Here is a 25,043-nt window from a genome sequence, read left to right on the forward strand (position 1 = left end):
TTAGACACGTGCGTTTCGTTTTGGCCAAATTCGTTTTTTTCGGACGAATTTTGCCAAATTCGGAGATTCGGATGCATCCAAATTTCCGAATCAGCACATCCTGAAACATTTCTGAAAAGTAATAAATTAGTTTCCGAATTTTCGGATCCATTATTCATATTCAGAATTTTTCATTGTTCCTAATGTAAACCACACAACGCCGACACTAACTCTAAGTCTAAATAATTAAATAAAGCTATTAACCCCTAAACCGCAGTTCCCTGACATCACCAGCACTAACTAAATCTATTAACCCCTAAAACACACTTCCCCGACATCGCCAGCACTAACTAAATAACTAAATAAAGCTATTAACCCCTAAACCACCGTTCCCCAACATCGCCGACACTAACTAAACCTATTAACCCCTAAACCTCCGTTCCAAAACATCGCCGACACAAACTAAACATATTAACCCCTAAACTGCCGTTCCCAACATCGCCAACACTACCTAAACCTATTAACCCCTAAACTGCAGTTTCCTGACATCGCCGACACTTCCTAAACCTATTAACCCCTAAACCGCACCCCCCCACATCGCCAACACTAACTAAACCTGTTAACCCCTAAACTGCAGCTCCCCGACATTGCTGACACTAACTAAAGCTATTAACCCCTAAACCGCCATTACCAAACATCACCGACACTAACTAAACCTATTAACCCCTATACCGTCATTGTCATTCCCAAACATCCCCAAAACTAACTAAACCTATTAACCCCTAAACTGCCAGCCCCCACATTGCAACAACCTAAATTAAACTATATTAACCCCTGTAACATTCTGTCTTTCCCTTTAAGAGGTGTGAACCAATCAGCCTATATAATGCAGCTGTTATTTCATTACCATGCTTGGTATTGAAGTTGTAATCTTAGGTTGTTTTTTTTTTAATGTACTGTTAGGATTTTTTATTTTAATTGTAATGTAGTATTTTATTATTTTATATAATTAAGGGGTTAATTTAGGGTGTGTTAGGTTAGGGGGCTTAGTCATTAAATTAGTTATTTGCATTGTGGGGGTTGTCGGTTTATGAGTTAATAGGTAAATTAGGTTTAATGCGTTGTGGGGGTTGGCATATTAGGGGTTAATATGTTAATGATATTTATTGCGTTAGTGGTGCATGGCGGTTTAGGTGTTAATAAATAAATTATTTAATTTGCCATGTGGGGAAATGGAGGATTAGGGGTTAATAGATGTATTAGGTAGTTTGCAATGTTGGAGTTGGCGGATTTAAGGGTTAATTTTATTATGTAGTTGTTTATTGTTTGTTTTGTAATACTTATTGCGTTTTCATTTTGTAATACTCCGTTTGCCTTTGCTGCATCCCGGGGGATTCCGAAAATGGCAGGGTGGTAAAAGAATCCTTTTTGTGGATTCTTTTACCACCCTGCCATTTTTGGAATCCACCGGGATGCATCTTCTCTGCATCCATGTGAATTATTTTGGCTGCGCGAGCAGCCAACATTCTTTTGACTGCCTCGCGCAGCCAACATTCCTTTGAGGATGCGTGCGCAACTGGCGATACCAACAGACGCGTTACAAACACGATTATAGTATAGATTATTGCTACCCCTTATAGAAATCCAGGGTTGGTTACTCTGTTCTTTCTTTTTCTACAGGTCCCTGTTAGCGGTCAAGTGAGGTTATGAAACCGATAGCTGCTGTGCCTGCTCCACAGCAAAAGTTCCCTGAGGGTAAGTCCTTTTATTCATATTTCTTAGGACAGAGCGCTGTTATTGCCTGCATAGACTTCGGAAGTTGGTGCCTATTGCATGAACTCAGGCTGTTATGCCTGTCTTACTTCTCCTTCTTGTTATCGGGTATCAGCTTCCCGCTCAGGACGTGAACGCCATTGTTGGTGGATGTTTTCCCGCAGATTATCAGCTAAATACTACTCAGTCAATTTGTGCTGTGGGACGCTCAGTAGATTTATGCTGTTTGGGTTGAGCTTTATTTTTCTGCTCCTCTCAGGATCCGCTGATGGCATATAGATATTGGCACCATTTTGGATCTTATCGCAATGAGTAGTGCGATCTGAGCGCATGCTTAGCTGAGTCTCTTATGACAAAGCTTAGCCTCCTAAAGATGCATATTTTATAAGAAGAGACTCTTATTATCTCAATCAAATGTTTTATTACATGTTTTTTTCTTCAGAACACTTCTGAACATCATTTCTAATACATACAGTGTTTCTTGTATTTGCCTGCCATCTGGTGGCAGTTAGCTGCTAATCCATGTTCCTAAGGATATTTAGGGCTGAGTTCCTCTTAATATACTTAAGTCCCTGCAGTTTACTTTTCAGGATTTATTGTCCTGATAATGTCTGGGTTTTTTATTTGATGTCAGCTAAAGGATATACAGAAATAAGGGCTGAGCTGCTTTTATGTGTAATCATCAAGTATGTCCATGCAGTTTTATTTTCAGGATGTATATCTCCTGATTCATTTCTATTTTAGCTCCTTTATATTTTAAGGTGCAATTTTCTTATACATTTTGTATTTGCAGCCCTTCTTCAATCCTGTTTTATAGTGTAATTGAATTATTTTTATAATAAAAGGTGATCCTTTCATTTCCTTATGCTCTGATATTTGGCACTATGTCCACCTTAGTCAGGAATCAATATTCCCCTGCGGGATATTTTCTTCTTTAAAGGATCCTTTCTATAAGAATGGAGTGTCTCCTTGCCTGCTCTGATTTCGGAGGAGTATTCTATAAAGGAGATCCAGGATAGGAGCAAGGCTCTAAAGCTGACTAATCTTTTATCTGGTGCCAACATGATTCTAGCCTTGCAGTTCTAGTTCGCAGAGCTCTGTGGCTAATGTCTTGGTCTGCAGATGTTACATCCAAATCCTATTTTCAGTTTTTTGCCTTATAAGGGCAAAATATTATTTGGTCCCAATATGGCTGAAACTGACGTATCAGGTGGAAAGGGATCCTTTCTACCTCAGGATTAAAGGAATTGTGTAATAAAATGTTACACTGGATAGGAGAAAAGATACTGTACCTTAATGATATTTTCCGCCGTCTGGTGGCTAGTCAGTTACATTTTTTTTTGTATTTAGTGCTCTTAATCTCCTTAATTTTAGGAGATTTGCGCACTGTGGAACTCCTTCTGATGTAGCCAGCAGTTAGATTGTCTGACTTGGAAGCGCAAGCTCAAATCTCTGGGTGCAGAGCAATGCAGGTTGAATGGAGACATAAAATAAAGAACTTGGTAAACACTTACTTGAACTATTCAATGCTTTGTTGATATAGGTGGTCTGTTTGGTGGTACTCCCCCCGCCGCCTCCATCATCAACAGAACGCTTTTGTATCCTAGAAACAAGGCAATTAAAAAGAGTCATTATGAGTAAATCTTATTAAGTATAAGTGTCTTTTCTCCTTACATGATACAAACACGCTAGTCAGGAGTTCATGTCATCTCTGTTAATTGCATCAATCAGGATAATTCTGTGTAATTATGCCACAGAGTTTTTTTTGTCTGGTTTAGTCTGGCCCAAAAGTGGTCCTGGAGCACTAGGGTTACAATAATTCATAGAGAGTTGATTTATTTGCAATGGTTTATTTGTAAAATGGAGTATTGCTTCTAGTAAATTCTCAAACACTGAGCTTAAACTGGAGGAGACATTAATGTTTCCTATGTTGACAGCCTCTCACTTTACTTAAAACTCTGGGGTCAATCCCAATCTATCGGCCAATTTATTTTAGACAGATTTTCTACTCAAAAAGAGCACCTTTCTTAGCAATCACAATCCCTTTTCAGAATTGCTTTCAATACCATTTTACCCTTTTGAAATTCTATACCTAAACTTGATGAAGTCCCAAACTGGCCTTTTATTTACATCTTTACAAGTATTCCAAGACAATTTGGGATAATTCTATTATTTTGTTCATGTGCAACACACTCTGAACTTGACACAAGAAACATTTTTGAAAATGTGTGGTTTAGATTCATTGAAAGCCTGGCTATGAAAAGGTGATAATTTTTGCTTCTTGAAAGTACATCCAGCCAATCTTCCACTTTGTAAGCAGGACCAGCCCCACCTTCCATGAGAGGTGTGGGGGAAACTAAATTTAGCTGTTAATCAGAAAACATATCAGAATGAACCGAGTAACCACAAGCAGGTGAGGGCTGGACACTTTAATGGAGCTCTGTACAGACACCTTTCCATTATGAGATAAGGATTAGCCAGTCAGAATAAAGACTGGCAACCTTTCAGCCTAGAGGGTCAGAACACACCATATTTTGAAAAATAGATCAGATCCAGTCATACTTCCAGTCATTCTTGCAAGCAAAGATCAGAAGAGGGCATTCTTTTCATATGAAAGAGAGCTTGTGGATATAGGATCACTGAACGTTCTGCATGAAAATCCTGCCATGACTACATCAGTGCTAAACTAAATGTAAATAATCACACACACACCTAAATAAAAAAATACATTCTATGTGTAACATTTTCACAAACCCTTAATATCTTTTGATACTAGTTAATGCCACAATTATATATCTAGCAAACCAAAATAAATAAAAGATCACATGAACTTTATCAATAAATATTCTATATTATGTTATCAAATTTTTAAATTAGCACAGTCCTCTGATTTTACTGCTAATTTATAGGAACATTGTACTAAAAAATTGATATGATGCATATGGAAGAGCAGCATTTATACATGTCAAACATTTTTTTCTGATTGTTGTTTTTTTAAAAACAAACAAAAAAAAAAAGCTGTTTTAATTTAAATTGCAACTAATGCTTTAGTATTGGTTTGTATATCCTAGTATTCCTCACTGGCTCAAAGCATGGCAAAAAAACTCATTTATTCAGGACAGGAACATGAGTTGTTTTTCTTTGTTTAAGTGTTTTTTTCTTAAACTGGAATATGTTTTGAATTGCCCTATTTTACAAGAAAGAAAGAAAGAAAAACATTTACTGCAATGTCCCTGCAAATAGTAGAACACACATGGATAGGGCCAGATTAGAATTGTACTCATCCTATTGGCTGATTTGAATTTTTCAGGCAATAGGAATGCAATGGTAGAAGATGGTCCCTCAATGGATGAATATGGAGCCGCAATGGTGAGTACCTATTTTGGGGTTAGTGTTATGTTTTTTTTTGTTTTTTTTTTGGGGGGGGGGGTGATTTTTTTTTCTCTTTAGATTAGGGCTTTTTTACATTTTTATGGGCTTAAAAAGAAATGAATGTCCTTTTAAGAGCAATGCCCATACAAATGCCCTTTTCGGGGCAATGGGTAGGTTAGTATTTTTTTTAAATAGCTTTTTTATTTTGGGGAGTTGGGGGGGTTTTAATGTTATGGGGTAATGTGTTTATTTTTTTGCAAAAGAGCTGTTAATTTTAGGACAATACCCTATAAAAGGTCCTTTTAAGGGCTATTGGTAGTTTATTTAGAGATTTATTTTTAATATTTTTTTTTTAATGGGGGTATTAGAATAGGAATATTTTGTTTGTTATTTTCTGTAATGTTAGCTTTTTTATTTTTGTTAAGGTATGTTTTTTTTTTATTTTTGGTAATTTTTTTTAACCCCTTAATGACCACAGCACTTTTCCATTTTCTGTCCGTTTGGGACCAAGGCTATTTTGACATTTTTGCGGTGTTTGTGTTTAGCTGTAATTTTCCTCTTAATCGTTTACTGTACCCACACATATGATATACCGTTTTTCTCGCCATTAAATGGACTTTCAAAAGATACCATTATTTTCATCATATCTTATAATTTACTATAAAAAAATTATAAAATATGAGGAAAAAAAGGAAAAAAACACACTTTTTCTAACTTTGACCCCCAATATCTGTTATACATCTACAACCACCAAAGATACCATGCTAAATAGTTTCTAAATGTTGTCCTGAGTTTAGAAATACCCAATGTTTACATGTACTTTGCTTTTTTTGCAAGTTATAGGGCCATAAATACAAGTAGCACTTTGCTATTTCCAAATCACTTTTTTTTCAAAATTAGCGCTAGTAACATTGGAACACTGATATCTTTCAGGAATCCCTAAATATCCATTGACATGTATATATTTTTTTTTTAGAAGACATCCCAAAGTATTAATCTAGGCCCATTTTGGAATATTTCATGCCACTATTTCACTGCCAAATGCGATCAAATAAAAAAAAATGTTCACTTTTTCACATATTTTTTCACAAACTTTAGGTTTCTCACTGAAATTATTTACAAACAACTTATGCAATTATAGCATAAATGGTTGTAAATGCTTCTCTGGGATCCCCTTTGTTCAAAAATAGCAGACATATATGGCTTTGGCTTTGCTTTTTGGTAGTTAGAAGGCTGCTAAATGCCACTGCGCACCACACATGTATTATGCCCAGCAGTGAAGGGGTTAATTAGGGAGCATGTAGGGAGCTTCTAGGGTTAATTTTATATTTAGTGTAGTGTAGTAGACAACACCAAGTATTGATCTAGGCCCATTTTGGTATATTTCATGCCACCATTTCACCGTCAAATGCGATCAAATGAAAAAAAAACACAAAATTTTTCACAATTTTAGGTTTCTCACTGAAATTATTTACAAACAGCTTGTGCAATTATGGCACAAATGGTTGTAAATGCTTCTCTGGGATCCCCTTTGTTCAGAAATAGCAGACACACGTGTATTATGGCTAGCAGTGAAGGGGTTAATTAGGGAGTTTGTAGGGAGCTTGCAGGGTTCATTTTAGCTTTAGTGTAGAGATCAGCCTCCCACCTGACACATCCCACCCCCTGATCCCTCCCAAACAGCTCCCTTCCCTCCCCCACCCCACCCCACAATTGTCCCCGCCATCTTAAGTACTGGCAGAAAGTCCCCGCCCATGATCCCGCCCCCCTCCAGATCAGCAGGGCCATCGATGGCCACCACCCGCCTCCCATACCGGCTCCCACCCACCAACTAAAAGAGCCACCGATCTCCGGTGCAGAGAGGGCCACAGAGTGGCTCTCTCTGCACCGGATGGCTAAAAAATGTTATTGCAGGATGCCTCGATATCGAGGCATCCTGTAATAACTGGAAAGCAGCTGGAAGTGATCAGGATCGCTTCCAGCTGCTTTCCAGACCGAGGACGTGCAGGGTACGTCCTTGGTTGTTAAGTGACTTTCTTTTGAGGACGTACGCTGCACGTCCTCGATCGTTAAGGGGTTAAACAAGTAATGTTAGGTGTTTTTTTTTAGTTCAAGCTTAGGTTTTATTTTTTTTCACAGGTAAGTTTTTATTTATTTTAAGGTAGTTAGTATATTGTAACTTTAATTTAAAGTTAGGAGGTGTTAGGTTTAGAGTTTAATTTAGGTTGTTGCGATGTGGGGGACGGCGGTTTAGGGGTTAATACGTTTATTTTAGTAGTCGGCGATGTGGGGGGATGGCAGTTTAGGGGTTATTAGACAAGGGGCTTATGTTAGGGTGCTAGGTTTTTGTAAAACTTTCTTTTCTCCATAGACTTCAATGAGGAATGCGAAAATGCGGTAGTGATTTCGCAATCGCAAGTGTTTTTTCCCTACATTTCTTCTCCATTAATCTCTATGGGGGAATACGTGCACGAGCACGCCAAGTCAGAACTTGGTTTTTGTGCAGTATGCGGCTTACCGCACCATACCACACGAGAAAAGAAAGTTTTATGGTGACTTGTAATGGCGGCGCTATGGAAATAGCGGTGCGGCCCCATTTTGCATGATGTGTACACAACGGGTTTACCACACAACTTGTAATCCCGGTCGTTCTATTTTTCTGGCTGTATCACAAACTATATCAATATTTAGAAACTTTTTTCTGTATAACTAAATAATAGTGACCCCTTATTGGGCTCGTTTCCATTGAGCCGTTAAAAATGGAGCCGTAAACTACCGAAGCTGCCGACAGCTCAAAGTAATTTACGGCTCCATTTTAGTACCAGGTTTCCATTGAAAAGGTTTCTGCTTTGCAAACGGTCCCTCTTTTCGTGTAGGTGTAAGTTAGCATTGCCGGATTTCTAAAACATTAATAGATTACTATGGTAAATCAACCTTACACTACACTCAATCGCATATACGGAGCCGCATACAAGTGCAGCTCCGTATTTTTTACCCGTCTCTCGCTGTTAGAAAAAAATCAAACACCAAACGCCTGCGTGATATCTACCATCTTAACCGCAACCCCCTACCGCAATAACTAATGTATTAACCCCTAATCTGCCAACCCCCATACCACAAAGTATCTATCAAAGTTATCAACCCCTAAGACACCATGCCCCCACATTGCAAACTATCTATTAAATTTATTAACCCCTAATCCACCATTAACCCACATTGCAATTAACCTAATAAATCTATTAACCCCAAACTGCCAAACCACACAAAGCAGATAACTAATTACTAAGCCCCCTAACCTAACACACCCTAAATTAACCACATTACATAAATTAAAATAATCCTAGATTACAATTAAAATAAAAAAGCTAACATTTCTTAAAAAATAAAAAACTAAGTTTAAATTAAGCTAAAATTATATAAAATAAAAAGTCTAACATTACATAAAATAAAAAACAAAATTATCAAAAATAAAAAAATTAAACCTAATCCCTAAAAAAATAAAAAAGCCCCCCCAAAATAAAAACACCCCCTAATCTAATAATAAACTATCAATAGCCATTAAAAGGGCCTTTTGTAGGGGATTGCCCTAAGTTAAACAGCTCTTTTACCTTAAAAAAAAAAAAAAAAAGTTACCCCTAACAGTAAAACCCCCCACCCACCAAACCCCCCAAAATAAAAAAAACTAACACTAAAAAATCCTAAACTACCCATTGCCCCTAAAGGGGCATTTGTATGGGCATTGCCCTTAACAGGGCATTCAGCTCTTTTTCAGCGCCCAAATCCCTAATCCAAAAAATAATAAATACAAATAGAATAAAAAAAAAGCCTAACTCTAACCTCCAGATAGGTACTCAAGGTTCCTGAAGTCTGGCGTTGAAGTCTTCTTCCAAGCAGCGACCTCTTCTATCTTCATCCAGGACTGCAGAACTAAAGACCGGCAACCGCGGAAATGAAGACCGGCGACTGCGGAACTGTTCAAATCAGCCAATAGGATCTCAGTAGCTCTCATCCTTTTGGCTGATTTGATTAGGGGTTAATAGATTAAATAGATAGTGTGCATTTTGGGGGTATTGCGGATTAGGGGTTAATAGATTAAATAGATAGTGTGCATTTTGGGGGTATTGCGGATTAGGGGTTAATAGATTAAATAGATAGTGTGCGTTGTGGGGGCATTGCGGATTAGGGGTTAATAGATTAAATAGATAGTGTGCGTTGTGGGGGCATTGCGGCATTTCCCTGTTTTACACCTAGTTGAGCTGGGTGTAATTTTTGTTAGTGTATCGACAGCCTCTGACAGTGTATTAACGGTTTGCGTGGGCATTGGAAACCGGGTATAATTTAAAGATTAGCAGCTTCCTATACTTTGTATGAGATATGATAATGTTTTCGGCAGCCGGAGTCCGGTTGCCGAATTTGGGTTATAACAGGCCCTTGGAAGCAGTCGATTTGATGACACAGACCACTGTTTGCCCCTTCAAAAATTAAACCTGACTGTGATAGCCCCCATCACAATTATTCTCTTACTGTACCTACACACATTTTAATTCAATAAAATAAGGACACATTAGGGTAATGTTTGATTTATCTATTTATTTATTTATTTATTATTATTTTATTTATATATTAAAAATACCATTTTACAGAGTATTGCAGTTTGTTTTTTTTGTTTGTTTTTAACGGAATGTATTTTCCTGTAATGGGATTTTGTTGTTGTTTTTGCGTTTATGATGTTTTACACTGGACTCATAACCTTATGTCATGCAAATATATAGTGCTCTTTCATGTGCATGAAACTAAACACTGTACCTATAACATTTGGCGTTGATAAACAATACTGGAGCTTACATATGTTTATGTTACTAATTATTCAACCAATGAGTTCTGTTCTTGAAGTGTGTTCCTCCATTTACAGGTCTGGCAGGCAATGCCCATCCACAATTCCAATATACCGGACTGACAAGGTACACCTCACCATACATAAAATGAGTAAGTATTTCCATTAAAGCGCCATCATGTTATGCATATTTGTCCACTTTATGATGTTTATAAAGACTGCAGTAAGAAGCTCTTTAATAATTGGATAGCGCATAACCTCAAACTTAATCGACTCGCGGCACTGATAAGAGGTATTATTATTACCCAACTTAATGGTACTCATTTTACCGACCTTAGAAGGATGAAAGACTGAGTGGACATTGACGGGATCGAACCTGCAAACCTTTGGTTGCCACAGATCTCTGTAAGATGAGCTATCTGTCCAGCTTTAATGGCTAACTATTACCTAGTGACACATACATATCATGCTGTCACTATCATGCTGTCACTAAATAATAAAAATACATGTGGGCAATAGCAATCAATTAAAAGTACATTTCAAGAACTTATTTATACTGTTGCCATTGTTTTCCAGATGATTTTACAGAATACAATAGCATATCTCTTACATCACTGTACAAAATAAGCCACTGAGATCATATAAGTAATTTTAGTGCTGACATTTTCATTATTTTATTTTAGTATTATTATTATTATTATTATTATAAAAATGTCCCCTCTTACCTGTTTGCCTCAATTAATGTGACATAGGACTGGTTAATGCACTTTGTGTCTGTATCACAGAGGTAATTCTGGAGGAATGGAAAAAAGCCGGTGCTCTGCAGATTGCGAGGGGCCAGGTAACCTATGGACATAAAACCATATGTTAGATATTGTCATTGCTTTATGTATAATCACTAAGCCATTTCACCTGTATATAAAATGTCTGAATAAGACCCTCTGAAAATCTACTCCCATAACATTAACAACAAAATAATACTGTAATAAAATTGGTGGTCGGTGTTCTTGTGTAGTTCTTTATTTTATGTTGGTTACTTATTGATATTGTAAGTAAATAATCATTACCAGTGGCATTAAACAAGCCAAAATGAATCTTCAGATTATTAATGTGAATACATCTGTCTAATATACTGTATATATAAGAAATATATCTAATAGAACTGCTTGTGAAATCCCTAGGGTGGGTTTTCTATGAAGTATTTATTTATTTGTCATGTGAAAACAGGGATGGTACTTATTTAAAAAGAATTCTAGCCTGTGCAGAACAAGTTTTGTATGCTTATAATAAATGTATGTTATTATAATATAGATATACAGACACAGGAATATAGGGTTCATATTTACATTGCAGTAAACTCATTATTGATTTTTGTCTCATAGCTTGAAAGAAATCGGCTAAGCTAGGGCACAAACACACTAATTAAATGAACATTATATATTTTTTACAGCTACAAGAGTTTTTTTTTAAATGTGTTACAATTTCACAAAGAAAAATAAATAAAGAATTTGTCTTGACAGGCTTGTGGGGGCTAGTTCTTGTGAACCAGTGGTGTTGTTAGAGGGGACACCATCATTTATAACCAGGACCCAGGACAGAAAATCCCCAATGGTGTATTAGGACATTTTGTTTTGCATTAAGATCATCACAAAGCTGTCACTTTAAAGCTTCACTACTCTGTTGCACAAACATAGAGCTAATCTGTAGAAGGACAACAAGTGGAGAACCAACCCTCATTAAAGAAAAAAAAAAGTGGTTGCACCTTATTAAAAAAAAACATGGAAAAAGGTTTAAAAATTCTTACGCGTTTCACAACACCTCTTGCTGCTAAATCATAAACTGTCATAGTGTAGCATTACTTCCGTTATATAGACAAAAACACAACCTTAACAAATGAATTGTTTGTGTTGTAAAAATAACAAATTACAACATTAAAAAAGCAATAAAGTACAATTGCTTTTAACTTTCAAAAAATTATTTATATTGGACTTCATCTGAGGAAACAGTTTTAAAAGTCAATAAAGGATCAGTCCTTACAGATAAAAAATGGCTGCTGCTAGAAAGAAGTGAGACTGGGCAGGCAGAGCAGTCAAATTTGTTAAAGGGACAGTCTACTGGAAAAAATGTTATTGTTTAAAAAGATAGATAATCCCGTTATTACCCATTACCCAATTTTGCATAACCAACACAGTTATATTAATACACTTTTACCTCTGTAATTACCTTGTTTCTAAGCCTCTACAGACTACCTCTTTATCTCAGTTCTTTTGACAGACTTGCATTTTAGTTAAACAGTGCTGACTCATAAATAACTTCACAGGAGTGAGAACAATGTTATCTATATGGCACACATGAACTAGCACTGTCTAACTGGGAACAACTGTCAAAATGCACTGAGATAAAGAGGTGGCCCTCTACGGCTTAGAAGTTAGCATATGAGTCTACCTAGGTTTAGCTTCAACAAATAATACCAAGAAAACAAAGCAAATTTGATGATAAAAGTAAATTGGAAAGTTATTTAAAATTGCATGCCCTATCTGAATCATAAAAGTTTAATTTTGACTTGACTGTCCCTTTAAGAACGGTGCTAGCTCTTTGTTTTAGCTGTTTCTTAATATAAAATTTTAAACATAAACTCTATGCTCCCTCAATACTATGGGGACGATTCATCAAGCTCAGGCTCACCAGAAACAGGAGTTAAGGAGCAGCGGTCTTAAGACCGCTGCTCCTTAACTCGTCCGCCGCCTCTTGCGACCACTGCTTCTTAACTTCAGTTTCCGGTGAGCCGGTGACTTCAGGCGGAGACAGCAGCATCCGCTGCTTGTTAAATCTAGCCCTATGTATAAACATCCTGAACAATGTCTAAACTCCTGCAGGTTGGTCATTTATCCCCCAAAGCTGTTGTGGCAGCCTACCCAGAGTAAGCAGGGCATTAGTGCAGTGTTATCTCTATGGTGCCTACAATTGAGTAGAAGGAGATTATGTCAGTAATTAGCTGTCAGAGTGACGGCAGCAGCAGCCATAGTAAGGCCTGAATAGAAAAGGTCACTGGCTTTATGTGTGTAGCACCCTGCAACATGGCTCAATTAGTTTTTCTTTCATGATTCAGAGGGAGCATGCAATTTTAAACAAATGTACTCTATTATTTGAATTTGTTTTGTTCTTTTGGTATTCTTTGTAAGAAAGCATACCTAGGTAGGCTCAGGAGCTTCTTTTTGGTGGCTGCACATATATGTCTCATGTTATTGGCTCACCCATCTGCATTGCTGTTTCTTCAACAAAGGATATCAAAAGAATTAAGCAAACTAGATAATAGAAGCAAATTGGAAAGTTGTTTACAATTGTATTCCTATCTGAAACATGTATGTGTTTGGTGTAGACTGTGAATTGGGAGGAATTTTCAAGCTGTGAGCTCTCCCTAGCAAGTCTCACAAAACATTTCTTCCAGTGTGTATACTATAGGGCCGATTTATCAACCCGTCAATCAGCCCCAATGCATCTGTTTCTGCACGAGCCTTCAGGTTGGCCAGAAACAGGAGTTAAGAAGCAGCGGTCTTAAGACTCCTTAATTCGTCCGCCACCTCTGAGGCAGCGGACAGCAATCCGCCCGATCACATATGATCGGGTTGATTGACACCCCCTGCTAGCGGTCGATTGTCTGCGAATGTGCAGGGGGCGGCATTGCACAAGCATTTCTAGTGAAATGCTTGTGCAATGATAAATGCTGACAGTGTATGCTGCCTGAATTTATCGATGTGCGATGGGCATGATCCGCTCATGTCTGCCCGCGCATTGATCATTCGGCCCCCATGAATTGTGATGCACTGTGAGCTGTTTATTTTCCTTAGGCACTATTACCTTTGTGTTTACACGCACACATTAGTCAGAGTTGTGCTTTGTGGGAAAAGTAGAAACCGTTACATAAAGGTTCTTGTCAGGAATGTGTAGAAAACAGTAATTAATTAGAACTAGTTCTAATTACAAATGTTTTAAGGTGAAAAGGTTCACTCAATCTCCACTTTCTTCGCATAGGGGCCCATTTATCAAGTTCCGTATGGAGCTTGAGGGCCCGTGTTTCTGGCGAGCCTGCAGACTCGCCAGAAACACCAGTTATGAAGCACCAATATTGTCTTTTTTGCTGTTGAATTAACTAGTGGAGCAAGTTTTGAATCGTATTAAAAGTATGTTTATACAACATAGACTGTGTGTTTGCTAAAAAAATAAATGTTTTTGGTGTAGTAACGCTTCAAATTATGCATATGTAAATTACGTTTCACTGTACATTCACTAGATATCTCACAATGGAAATTCTTGCTACTGAAAAGCTTCCAAGATGGAGGACAGTGCTTTGAATATTAGAAACTTACTGTAATGTTTCCTCATTAAAATACAAGTTACTCCCATGAAATGCCCATCAAACACCCACAGACAGCCTATATATTTCTTGTGTCCATTCTCCATTGTTAATAAAGACAAAAAACAAAACATACTATTACAGATAGCAAATTTGCTTCATTCCTTTGGTATCCTATGTTGAAGGAGCAGCAACGCATTCATGGGAATTGACTGAACAAATTAGGTGAACCAATGACAAGAGGAATATTAGTGCTGCCACCAATCAGCAGCTAGTTCCCAGTAGTGTATTGTTGCTCCTGAGTCTTTTCTTTTTGACAAAGGATACCAAGAGAACAAAGCAAATTAGATAATAGAAGTCAATTTGGAAGTTGTTAAAATTGCATTTTCTATCTGAATCATGAAATATTTTTTTGTGTTTCATGCCCCTTCATCAAGGTAGGGCTGATTTAAAACAATAGGAATAGCAGAAAGACAACAGAGACCATAAAATGCTCTCAAAAAACATATCTTAGTCAAATTAGTTCAAGCAAGCAAAACATAGCACACAACTTTATACCTGTTAGCATAACAATATTAGGTAATACAACTACCTATTGTAATATGAGCTTCATATTAGTTACGCACATTATTATTATTATTACGTGCTTGTACTGTGTATTTATAAGAAGTGTAACAATCGCACTATCATCATCTTGCATTTTATTTTACCCCAAAATACGCTAAGATATATTTTGGAAGAAAAATATCTATCTGTATATATCCTAATGCAAACTGAGCAACTATGGTGCACAAAGATATCCTTTGTGTAACTCTCTTTTGTATGTGAATTGAGGATATGATATAAGTCCTGTATTTATTGTAATGTTATCTCCTATATCTTATTTCTAATGTCTGGTCATTTGCCATGCGAGGTTCAATCCTTATCAATACTTATTATTCTTAAATGTATATCTGTCGTATGGCACAGTCTCAAATTTTACTGTCTGTTTCTTTTAACTTATCTTACCCTGACCTGACTAGAATCTAACTTTCCATTTAGCCTTTTAATCTGTCTTTGATTTAGTAATCAACTAATTTAGTGGACCCAGCTGACTGCCCTACCTATGTATTTAACACTATATTGGGGTGTGCATTGCACAGGGGGTGCATTGACTGGGCAGTGTGTAGTTTCCTAATAGCATACTGTATGTTTACATTTTTGAAGTGAGCCTTTTGTAGTAAGTCAACTAAGCTAAGAATTATACAAGAATTAAACAAGGATTAGACAAGTGGCAAGACGCTAGGCAAGTACTCTCGTAATATTGTATTATATATTTCACTGTTTCCCTTCTTGCAAAATGTCCTATATCCTAATGTTCATTTTCACTATCTTGTCTAGATAGTGTCTAGTTTGTCTAGTCAACAAACTATATCAGTATATATACTATATCAGTTTTGATAAAGCCTACACTGAGGTGAAACACGTAGAAGTTGATTCAAGGAGCAAAGAAGATTATTTATCACCAAGACTATCCTCATCCAAACTGGCGACTAAAGTCAGCAAAAGCCAGTGAATTCCCAATACTCTGCGCAGAGTGCAATATGGATAATTTGACCGCAAGAACTTGGAGTGGATCAGCAATTGGTACAAGCGGAAGGGATACCGGCTAACCCCATAAGCAAATCAGACGCCCGGAGTGACTGAAACGGTATTGATCTACACTAACGAAGAAACCGTTACGTCATCATACTATCAGGTCAGAGGTGAGACTGATTGCCGACGGGCCCAGGACAGACAGCGGAGACATAACACTACAGACGCTGTAGTCCAAACAACAGGGGTCCGGTAAAGTATACCCGCTTGTTATAATATTGACTTTCACTGTACACTATTTGCGGAATGTGTTCAATTGCTTTCAAATGCCGAACAGCTCCTGAATGTGTATGATTCACAAGGTTTAACCTGCTACTAATTGATCTATTTCTACCATTGGCACCCATAGAGACTGTTTACACATTTTACAAGGACATTGGTGCTTGAAACAGATATCTTTGTTGCTTTAGTCGTTATGAGACTTTGTTGCTGAAAAATCTGAAATAGACCTATTTATTGCAACAATTAACTAAACTCTAAGGCCAAAGAATATTGCAACATTTTTGCCAATAACAACTGTTGATATTTAAATTGAGCTGGCTCTATTATTAAATATATTATATTTGAAGGTGGTTCACTCAAATAGCCGAAGTGGCAGTAACGCAATTTAGAGGTTGAGGAGACGTCCTCCCCTCTTTAGAATTTTATTGACTTTTAAGAAAAACAATTGCTATTTTTATTTATTTTTTATTTTAGTTCATTTTAAGTACCCAAATAAGATAATTGTCTGTTGTCATCTACTAATTTATGTACTAATAAATATTTTATATTCATCATATCACCTCGAAGCATTATATTTAGCACTTTTAACTAAGTTGTTTTACATCCCTAGCTATCCTATATTTTAATATAGGTCAAGTGCTGTTTATCATTTTTTCTATTTCCTATAGGCAAGTACTCTTGTAATATTGTATTATATATTTCATTGTTCCTTTCTTGCAAAATGTCCTATGTCCTAATGTTCATTTTCACTATCTTGTCTAGATAGTGTCTAGTTTGTCTAGTCAACAAACTATATTTTTCATTTACTCCTTCCCAATCAACACCTACTATCTCTTTTATTCTCACTTCACTTCTGCTTCCTCCTGCTCCAAATTCCAAAGACTCTAAATACTGCAAATCTGTATTTCATCTAATTTCACTCTCCCTCTTACTCATACTAACTACTGGTGATATATCCCCCCATCCAGTCCCCCACAACTTCCTAAACTCACCCACCCATGTATGCCTTGCCTTCGACCTAAACATCAGAACTTTGGAAACCTTATCCAAGTTCTTTTAGTAACTAAAACCAACACCCCCTTCACTTGTGCAATCTGGAACTCTCGCTCTGTGTGCAACAAGCTCGCTTCTATCCACGACCTCTCTTCATCTCCCACTCCCTCAACCTTCTGGCTCTCACAGAAACCTGGCTCTTTCCCTCAGACAGATCTTCCCCTGCTGCACTGTCACATGGGAGTCTCCACTTCAGCCATACCCCGAGGCCTGGAAACAGACAAGGTGGAGGTGTAAGTATTATACTTTCCTTTCGTTGCACCTTTCAACAAATACAACCCATCCCTTCCCTTGCATTTTCTTCCTTCAAAACCCACATGATTAGCTTATTCTCTCCTCTCTCTCCCCCCTGGCTCCACAACTCAATTTCTCAATCATTTTGCATCCTGGCTACCTTATTTCCTCTCCTCAGACATCCCTGTCTGCATTCTTGGGGATTGGACCTCCCTGTTGACAATCTCGCTGCCCTTTCTGCAAAAAATCTTGTCCAGCTCACTTCCTCTTACGTTCTGTCTCCATGGTCCGACTCTCCCTTGATCTGAGTTTCAGCTATCGATGCACTCTCTCAAACTTCACAAATTCCCCCTTTCCTCTTTCTGACCATCATCTCCTCATTTGTAACTTCACAGCACTTCCTACTGCTCTCCCTCCTTCTAACCGTCACACCAACCTCCACAGGAGCATTAAGTCACTTGATTGGCAACATCATTCAAACCCTCTCAAACTTCTGCTCTCTTCCATCTCCTCCTTTTCCTACCCTGACCAATCTATCTGTCACTATAATTCTACTCTTACAGTGATCCTTGACAATTTGGCACCTCCTACTATTTCTCAAAAGTCATGGACACATCTTCAGCCCTGACATACTCCTCTGACATGCTTCCTACGTAGATGTTCCGGCACTGCTGAGCGACATTGGAGAAAATCCTGTTGTTCAGAGGACTTCCTTCATTACAAGTTCATCTTAAACTCATACTGTTCTGCCCTTAACCTCTCCAAGCAGGGTTACTTCTCTACTCTTATCTCTACTCTTTCTTCAAACCCAAAATGTCTGTTCTCCACTTTTAACACCCTTCTCCACCCACCCCACCTCCTCTTTCCACTTCTCTTTTAGTTCAAGACTTTGCCAACCACTTGATCAACAAAACAGATTCCATCAGAAATGAAATCATCCCTCAACGCACTACCAGTCGGCAACCCCCTCAATCGATCACTGATGTCAAAAACCCACAAAGCCACAGATTCAGCTTTTTTGCTACTGCTACTGAGGAAGAATTTTCTGCCCTTATATCCTCCTCTCACCTCGCTACCTGTCCCCTTGATCCCTTCCTCTCACAGTTACTGCCCTCCCTCTTTACTACTCTTACATATTTTTAATCACTCCCTCAGCACTTGTATATTTCCCTCATCCCTTAAACATGCACTTATCACACCTGTCCTCAAAAAATATTCTCTCGATTTATCATCCCCATCCAACTGCCACTCTATTTCTCTACTGCCCCTTGCCTTAAAACTTCTGGAAAGGCACATTAATACACATTTATCACATTACCTCACATTAAACTCCCTCCATGATCCTTTGCAATCTGGATTTCGCCCAAACACTCCACAGAAACCCCAATCATTAAGGTTTCTAATGATCTAATGACAGCAAAATCAAAAGGCCACTTTTCTCTGTTAATCCATCATGATCTGTCTGCAGTCTTTGACACTGTTGACCACACTATCTTGCTCCAAACCCTTCGATCCTTCGGCATCTGCGACACAGCCCTCTTGTGGCGCTCCTCTTACCTGTCTAACCAGACCTTTAGTGTAGCCTTAAGGTATATCTTCTGACCCTTTACCACTTTCTGTTGGGGTACCATGAGGATCTGTCCTTGGTCTCCTTCTCTTCTCAAATTATACATCATCCTTAGGTTCCTTAATGCAGTCCCATGGGTTTCAAAATCATTTGTATGTTGATGATACTCAAATCTGCATCTCTGCACCAGACCTATCCCCTTCCTTACAAACTTGTGTCACTAACTGTCTTTCTAATATTTCATCCTGGATGTCCTCTCACTACCTTAAGCTAAATCTCCCCAAAACTGAGCTCCTTATTTTCCCCTCTTCTTCCAAAATCCCTACCCCCCAACTTTCTCTAACTGTTGATAAGAACATCATTACCCCCACCCCACATGCCCAATGTCTTGGTTTCACACTTAACTCAAATCACTCTTTCATTCTCCATATCCAGTCTTTGGCCAATTCCTGCTGCCTCCACCTTAAAAACAACTCTAAAATTCGCCACTTCGTCACACAAGATACAACTAAGACTTTAATCCACTCTCTCATCATTTCCCACCTTGACTATTATAACTCCATCCTATCTGGCCTCCCTAGCTGCCATCTTTTTCCATTAAAATTCATAATAAATGCTTCTGCCAGGCTTATCTTCCTTACATATTACTCCTCATCTACTGCATCTCTCTGCCAGACCGTTAACGGGCTTCCTCTAAACTCCAGAATAAAACACAAAATCCTGACTTTAATTGTAAAGCTCTCAATAACACTGATCCACCCTATATCACTGACCTCGTCTCCAGATACTCTCCCTCCCATCCGCTTTGCTCTGCTCATGACCTCCTTCTCTACTCCTCTCTTGTTACCTCCTCCCATTCCTGTCTACAACTTCTCCAGAATGGCCCCTATTCTGTGGAACTCTTTGTCTCACTCCACAAGACTCTCCCCTAGTTTTCAAACTTTAAAGCGCTCGTTAAAGACTCTACTGTTTAGGGATGCATATAATATACACTAACATTTTCCTATCTTAGTCCCTCTCCTCCTTTAGCTATCCCCTTGAACCCACTTATCATGTAAATCTACGAACCTAGCTACTTTGTAGATCACCTTCATGAGACCTGATTTACAACAGTGAAACCCTTGGCAGGGCCCTCTATCCTTTTGTCTCCCATAATTGTTATCTTGTATATTAGACCCATGTTTTTAGCGCTGCGGAATCTGTTGGCACTCTACAAATAACTAATAATAATAAATAATAATAATATGACTGAGGACATAGATACAAATACAAGTGAGCTTGAAATTGTTAATTGCAGGTCATAGATCAGTTCTGTGAGTGAAATCATCAGGAGCAGCTGACCAATTTGCTTCTTTAAAAAAATTGTCTCTAAGTAGAAGAGAAACACTGAGATGCATAGGGTTCCATTTACTATTGGTTGGGCAGACATGTGAGCGGACAGAATATGCTGTCCACATTTTATATTGCACAAGCATTGCACCAGCATGCTTGTGCAATGCTACCCCCAGCTCGCTGGTGGTCAGTCGGCCATTATTAAAGGTTAAAGGGATATTATACATCAATTTTCATATAACTGCATGTAATAGACGCTACTATAAAGATGAATATACACAGATCCAGTATAAAACTTTTTATAAACTTACTTAGAAGCTCCAAGATTAGCACTATTGATAAGGTTAGCCTGGGACACCCAGTGAAAGGGGCTGAGAAAAGAGGAACAGCAAACGCCCCCTCCCCTTCCCTGTGTATGAAAAGACAGATTATACAAACAGGAGCCATAGGAATATGTAGACTTCAGTCTACATATAAAACTTTGGGGCTTGGTTAGGTGTCTGAAAATCAGCACAAAATTATTTAAAAATAAGCAAAACTATATTTTTACAAAAACACTCCCAGATGGGCTATATAAATGGATCATCTACAAAACATTTTATGCAAAGAGAAATCTAGTGTACATTGTCCCTTTAAGGAGCAGCATTCTTAAAATGGTCCTCTGAAGCAGCAATTGCTGCTTGGTAAATTTAGCCCATTGTCTCAGTGTAAGCTTGAAATATAAGGAATTAGCTCTGTATCGTATTGCCTAGCCCTATAATAACTTTCCTCCATATACTCAAACCTACATTAGTTAAGCAGCCCCTTTATCTCTTGTCCCTGCTGCTTCATTTAGCTATATACAATGTACATTTGCATGAGAATAAGCCCCATGAATCTCTTTTTTCTGTATCAGTGTTGATTTATGCATAGCGCTTATGACAAATGTATGCAATTTTAACAATAAGAAATCAAAGAAGTTCATTTTCCTTCTCTAAAAAAGTGTACCAATTTCTATGCATCGATTCAGTGCAGATGAGCATGTAGAAAATGTCAGACACTGATTTTCACAGACTGCACGTGCACTGGGGGTAAGAGCAGGTGAGATCACTTGAAGGTATAAGGCATGTGACCTGTAAAAGCAAAAGCCAGACAAAAGGTGTCAGTGAACCTGAACCTCTTCTGTGTGCCAGGCTATTCTGCATCCAGCTGTCAGCTTGGTGTAACTATACTCCTTGTTGACTTTCCTTGTCAGATATAATGGGCGTGTCCAGGGTATCAATGGTATCAGTGTTTAATTTAGCCTTTTGCTAGTGTCCAGCAAAGGCAGGTAACCATGCCGTGTCACATAAGAAGTTTATTACCTCTCTGCAATGTAAAGTGAATGGTAAAGGTGTCTAAAAGAACATATCTTATGTGCTTGTCACAGAACATGTGCCTGAAATTGATATGTTTTGCACAAAAAAGTGTCTGCTACATACTTCATGTGAAAAAGAGAGCATGTTTAACAGAGAGTGGTATCTAAAAGAGCAGACTGCAACAATGAGTGAGATGTACCTGGTACAGAGAGACAGGGCCGCCACTAGAAATTTTGGGGCACCTTACTAGACATTTGATTGGGGGCCCCTTTTGACCTGGGCAATTTTTGGACAAGTAACTGTAATGTGTGCACACTATTCTTGAGTTTAGTCAAACTTTAAGGTTTTGTAAAAGTGATGACACACAGAAATACAAAACTCAGATGCACTTGCACTCAGACAGAAGCACTCACACACAGACAGACACTTTCTCACTCACAGACGCACTTACACACACATGCACACACAGACAGATGCTTTCTCACTGACAGACGCACTTCCACACACGTGAACACACACAGAAGAACACACACAGACAGAGGCTTTCTCACACACAGAGGCACTCACACACGTGCACACACATACAGACCCGCACCCACAGACGGAAGCTTTCTCACACACAAATTCACTCACACACATGTGCACACACACACAGACAAGCACATACACAGACACACACACATATTGATGCATTTTAATAAATATATTTTTTACTATCAATCTGCTACTTTTTTCTCAATGCCATATCATCACCTGTCTCTTGTGAATCTGTGGGAAGTTTGATGCTCCACTGTTGCTGATAACCGGAGGTGCAGTCTGCTGGACTGGACTGTGAGGATCCAGCTTGCTTACAATGCACCTGGTTATAGGTGCTTCACAATCATGAGGGCATATATTTTGTATATTTTGCATTTTGAATGATAAGACTATGTTTGATCATTTGGCACCCTTGTGTGCTTGATTTGTTCTAAGTCTGAATATTTGAGAGAAGAGCCAGATCCCTGACAGAGTGCTGCCTGAGCCAAGTCTTTGTTCATTATTTCCACACACAACATCACAGACACCTATATTGATACTCTTATATGTGGGTTTATTATAGTCTGATATTGGACTATATATATTTTTCTCAGCATTTTTGTGATTAGTATTATTATATTTGAGGGCGCTCCCTACTTTTATCTGGCGTGTACATACACAGACCCGCACACACTGTCGCCCAAACACACACAATAATCAAACCATAACACTGTCACCTACTATCCAGGGTCTTAAAGTTGTAACCACAGGATTGTTCCCTAAATATATTAACTACAGCACTGTCACCTACTGTCCAGGGTCCTAAACAATGCAATTACAGCTCTGTTAACTATATGTAATGTCCAAAATACTACCATCTACCATCCAGGGTCCTAAACATAATAACCACAGTGCCCATTCAGGGACAGAAGTGTAATAATTACACTACAGTAACCTACCATCTAAAATCAGGTATGGTACTTCTAGCTGTCACTCATCCAACAAGGGTCCTAAATCCAATCAATACAGCACTGTTACTTAACATGCAGCAATAAAATATAGCAGTGTCACCTATTATAATAACCCCAGCACAGTCACCGACCATTCAGTAGCTTGGGTGTGCGAAAGCAGTGCCAGCCATGCAGCAGCAGCAGCTGGAGTTCCTAGTGATTTTCATATATAATGTATATATTTAATCAATATTGATCAGTTGACTTAAGGTAATTAACGACTGATTCAAATCTATATATGCTAATATAATGATATACAAAAAATATATACTGTATTTGGAGCTCACTGAGTTTATAAATGCATTTGAAGAAATACAAAATTACTCCATCAAAGTTGGCCATTAATCGATTATATGAGGTGAACAAGCTAGCAGAAAATTAAAATTGGCAGCAAAATAATTACACTGGCCTATGGCTACATTATATGGTAACATATACTTCTCAATGCATAAAGTAATGCACTAATATTAAAAACTTTTACACAAGCATATGGAGTAGCTCAAACCGGCGGCTGGTTACAAAGATGGACATGTGAAAAATCACATGGGTAATCACGTGGGTTCCTAACAACAAAACGGCTTCTACGCGTTTCGTCTGACACTGAAATCAGACTTTTTCAAGAAAAAAGTTCCGTTCTGCAGCACTCACCAAATTTGAATTTATAAGCTCACGTAAAATTTCCTCTTTTGGTTAGTTACACAAACAGATGTACTTTAATATATAATTAAATCTACAATTTAGTTTCCTGTTTTTATAGAGAATGCAAGTGCTAGTGTTACCACCGGGCAGCTACTAATAATAATAAAAAAGGTGGTCTCCCACCGGGCGCCTGACTCCAGTTACCCCTTTCACCCCCTGATGGCCACAAGAAATTTCCTTTTATTCCATGGTGTTGGCCTATATTATAAGAGTTTGTCCCTGGGTATTTGGCTTTCTATTTGTTATGCATATCTATGTAATCATGTCCAGGACTCACAAACAAGTTCACACATCCCTGAGAAACTTTTCCCATGCTTTGACCTAACAATTACAGCACAAGAAATGTTCATGCTTTGCATATGTTATTTTTAAAATCATATACCTTACCCTGTATACTGTATATAAATATAACGGAGCTATATTTACACAACAGAATGTCTGAAAGCTTGCAATTGTAGCCACTATTAGTTAGCTAATAAAGGTATAACCTGAATGTTACTTTTGCTACATTATTACAAAAGAGTTTTCACTTTATCTTCAACAAAGAATACAAAGAGAATGAAGTAAATTTGATAATAGAATTACATTTTTTATTTTTTTATAATTGTATGTTCTATCTAGCTCATGAAAAAAAATGATATCTTTAACCCTTTAAGCGCAAAAGACAACATGTAGTCGTCATCCAACTAATATGGCACGCTAAATAATTTTTTCACCTGCACGCTATCTGCGATCAAAGTAAAAGATTACTGCGGGTAGGTTAACGCGTATATTACAAATTGAAAGTAAAAAGTTATTGTGCAACTGAAGAACTTTGAGCGCTAACTTTAGGATGTTGGATATCACAACCGTGATAACTTCTCCCCATAGACTTCTATGGGGCGCTCTTTTAAATGAAAAAAATAACACTTTTTGCCCGCACACTAACCTGACACTGCATTAGACCAACATTGCTAAACCCGAAGGCTGCAATAAATACTTTACATTCCAATGTTCTTCACTCAGAAGAAAATGTTCTTTTTATTTTTAAATATTTATTTCTTACATCTAGCGCAGTTTCTGTTTGTGCAACCTTTTACTTTCATCTTGTAATATGCCCGCTAGTTAGCGTGGTTGCAATTTTGCA

The 25,043-nt window shown here is 38.0% G+C and overlaps 1 protein-coding gene across 1 annotated transcript in view; it reads right to left on the minus strand.

Annotated features, from left to right (window-relative positions):
* Positions 1–25,043, minus strand: part of ABCA12 (ATP binding cassette subfamily A member 12) — a 317,047-nt gene that overhangs the window by 227,146 nt on the left and 64,858 nt on the right. The window contains exons 3-4 of the mRNA XM_053698806.1: positions 10,684–10,804; positions 3,267–3,355 (exon numbers count right to left, since the gene is read on the minus strand). Of these exons, the coding sequence (XP_053554781.1) occupies positions 3,267–3,355; positions 10,684–10,804 (210 nt within the window). The remainder of the gene's footprint in view (positions 1–3,266; positions 3,356–10,683; positions 10,805–25,043) is intronic.

Source organism: Bombina bombina, chromosome 1 (genome assembly GCF_027579735.1).
Source record: "Bombina bombina isolate aBomBom1 chromosome 1, aBomBom1.pri, whole genome shotgun sequence".
Taxonomy (NCBI): domain Eukaryota; kingdom Metazoa; phylum Chordata; class Amphibia; order Anura; family Bombinatoridae; genus Bombina; species Bombina bombina.